Source organism: Dipodomys ordii, unplaced genomic scaffold (genome assembly GCF_000151885.1).
Source record: "Dipodomys ordii isolate 6190 unplaced genomic scaffold, Dord_2.0 Scaffold138, whole genome shotgun sequence".
Lineage (NCBI taxonomy): Eukaryota > Metazoa > Chordata > Mammalia > Rodentia > Heteromyidae > Dipodomys > Dipodomys ordii.
In genome coordinates this window covers 661,672-663,750 of record NW_012267354.1, presented here as the reverse complement: position 1 = coordinate 663,750, position 2,079 = coordinate 661,672, and the positions used below count along the sequence as shown (strand labels likewise).

At 58.3% G+C, this 2,079-nt stretch overlaps 1 protein-coding gene across 1 annotated transcript; it reads right to left on the bottom strand.

Annotated features, from left to right (window-relative positions):
• Nucleotides 1-209: 209 nt before the first annotated feature.
• On the bottom strand, nucleotides 210-1,516 carry Ier3 (immediate early response 3). Its single transcript, XM_013031225.1, has 2 exons — nucleotides 1,288-1,516; nucleotides 210-1,173 (listed from the first exon to the last, which is right to left on the bottom strand). Exons 1-2 carry the CDS (start codon nucleotides 1,495-1,497, stop codon nucleotides 913-915), a joined length of 471 nt encoding a protein of 156 aa, XP_012886679.1. The 5' UTR covers nucleotides 1,498-1,516; the 3' UTR covers nucleotides 210-912.
• Between the last annotated feature and the right edge of the window lie 563 nt (nucleotides 1,517-2,079).

Sequence of the window (2,079 nt, the reverse complement as noted above, 5' to 3'; positions counted from 1 at the left end):
CCACCCGCCGGGAGGGGAAGCCGCAGGTTGCAGCATTGGACTACGTATCCGGCGGCCGGATATGGGCTCATGACTCCCAGGAAAAGCAACTTTAGGGTTCAGGAGGGGAAGAGCAGACTGTGGACGCGGCTGTAGCCGCGACCCACCGTCGTGGGCGCCCGAGGGTGGGGGAAGGAACCGCAGCCGGCAAAGATACAGGGAAGACAACCGACATGAAATCAACTTTATTGTGTTCACAGAACATACTGGGGGACCCCGACAGCCACCCTCTGACAGCCCACCGACCCCTGACCTTGCAGCCACCTCTACCTAAGAGGTAACTTCGAGGAGATCGGCCACGGACCTTACTTATTCCCGGTAGGCTGTCGAAGCCTCCCGCGGTTGAACGTCGAGATGCTGGAGATCGGCCGGCGAACCGGGTGTTTACTCCCTAATCCCAATACCCACCACCGCGCCGGACCCCTAAACCGGGCGTCCTCCCCCAACTTCTGGCTCAGCTCTAGGCGCCCGGCCCTCCACCAAAAGCCCACAAAACTCAATAAATACCAAGATGTGCATCTACACAGCAAGGAAGCATAGCTCGCTCCCATGCATAAGTTAAAATAAATATTACATACTTCCCTCCATCGCCTAGGAGGACATACATAAATACATTTAAATATTAAGTAGGAGCACTGAGGAATAAATTAACGCCGCTCTCCTTTTCCACTGGGCCTGGGCCGGACTTATCATCCATGCCTCGGTCTCGCCCCCTCAAGCACCAGCTGGCGTCTTTCTGCGCTGTAGTGTGTTCTGAGTTCGAGTTCCCTTTATGGGTCCCAGTGTGGGATACGATTTCAAGCATCAGGTGTGTAGGCCTGGTGTTCTTTGTTTTCCCCCCCGATTGTTTGGTGGTGGTGTGGGACGTCCCGGCTAGAAGGCGGCTGGGTGTTGCTGGAGAAAGGTGCTGAGGTCCAGAGCGTAGTCTGCAGGCTCCAGGGTAAGATTAAAGGGTTCGAGGACCGGGGGCGCAGGGATGGACTCAGGGACCCCGGCGCTGGGGGCGTCCTCCAGGATAAGGGGCGCCGGCACACTCTCTTCAGCCATCAGGATCTGGCAGAAGACGATGGTGAGCAGAACGAAGAGGAGCCTTTTGGCTGGGTTCGGTTCCTCGGTTGGCACCTGGCGCCGCACCTGAGAGGGAGACAAAACAGCGGAGAGGTGAGGTCAAGGGCCCGGCCGTGTGATCGTTACCCCTAAGGTACTAGGGTGCGGTGTCCCCCGGCTGCCCACTTGAGCGACACTCACCACTCGGGGGTAGAGGACCCGGCGATTGCGCTTCCGGTGCCCGCGAGAGGCGCTGGGGCGCGTGGCTGGGGCTGCCGCGGGTTCCGGCAGTGGATCGAAGGTGAAGATCTCCGGGCCCGAGCCCCGCCGGACTCCCGGACTAGTGGAGGGGCTAGAAGCCGGGGCCCGCAGGCCGGTCATGGTGGGAAGAGAGCTGCGAGAGTGACACATAGCGACGGCAGTAGACGCTAAGGGTGATTAAGGATGAGTGCGGACCAGCTGCCGGGCGACGTCGTATATACTCCCTCGAGAGGGGCGGGCCCTGCTCACCCCTCCCCTCGCCGCCGGGGAGTGGTAGGCTGGGGCCGGTTGGAAATTCCGACGATTTAGCAAAGGGAGTGGGTGGAGACGAGCCCTGAGCGTCCCCAAGTGCTCCAGTGCACGTTGGTGAGTGAGTAGCCCTGATTGCTGAAGGGTGAGATCCAGATCCCTGAGGGTGAGCACGTGTGGGGACGTGTGGCAGCTGGAGAGGGGCTCACGACAGTTTAAGAGAGCGCCACCATCCTGGGAAGGCTGAGTGTGTGCAGGGCAAGAGGGGGATTTACAGAAAGGAGATCTGGCCTTTCTGTGACCCAGCAAGTTCAAGGAACCACAAAATGCACATTCACATACTTGCAATTTTGCGTGGAAAACACACAGACTAGAGGGAAAGTCATTGAAGTTATCCAAAAGACTAAGACACGAAAACACCAACACAGCCCTGCCTGCTTTAGCATGCATGAAACCGAGCATATATACCATATGCACAAAACT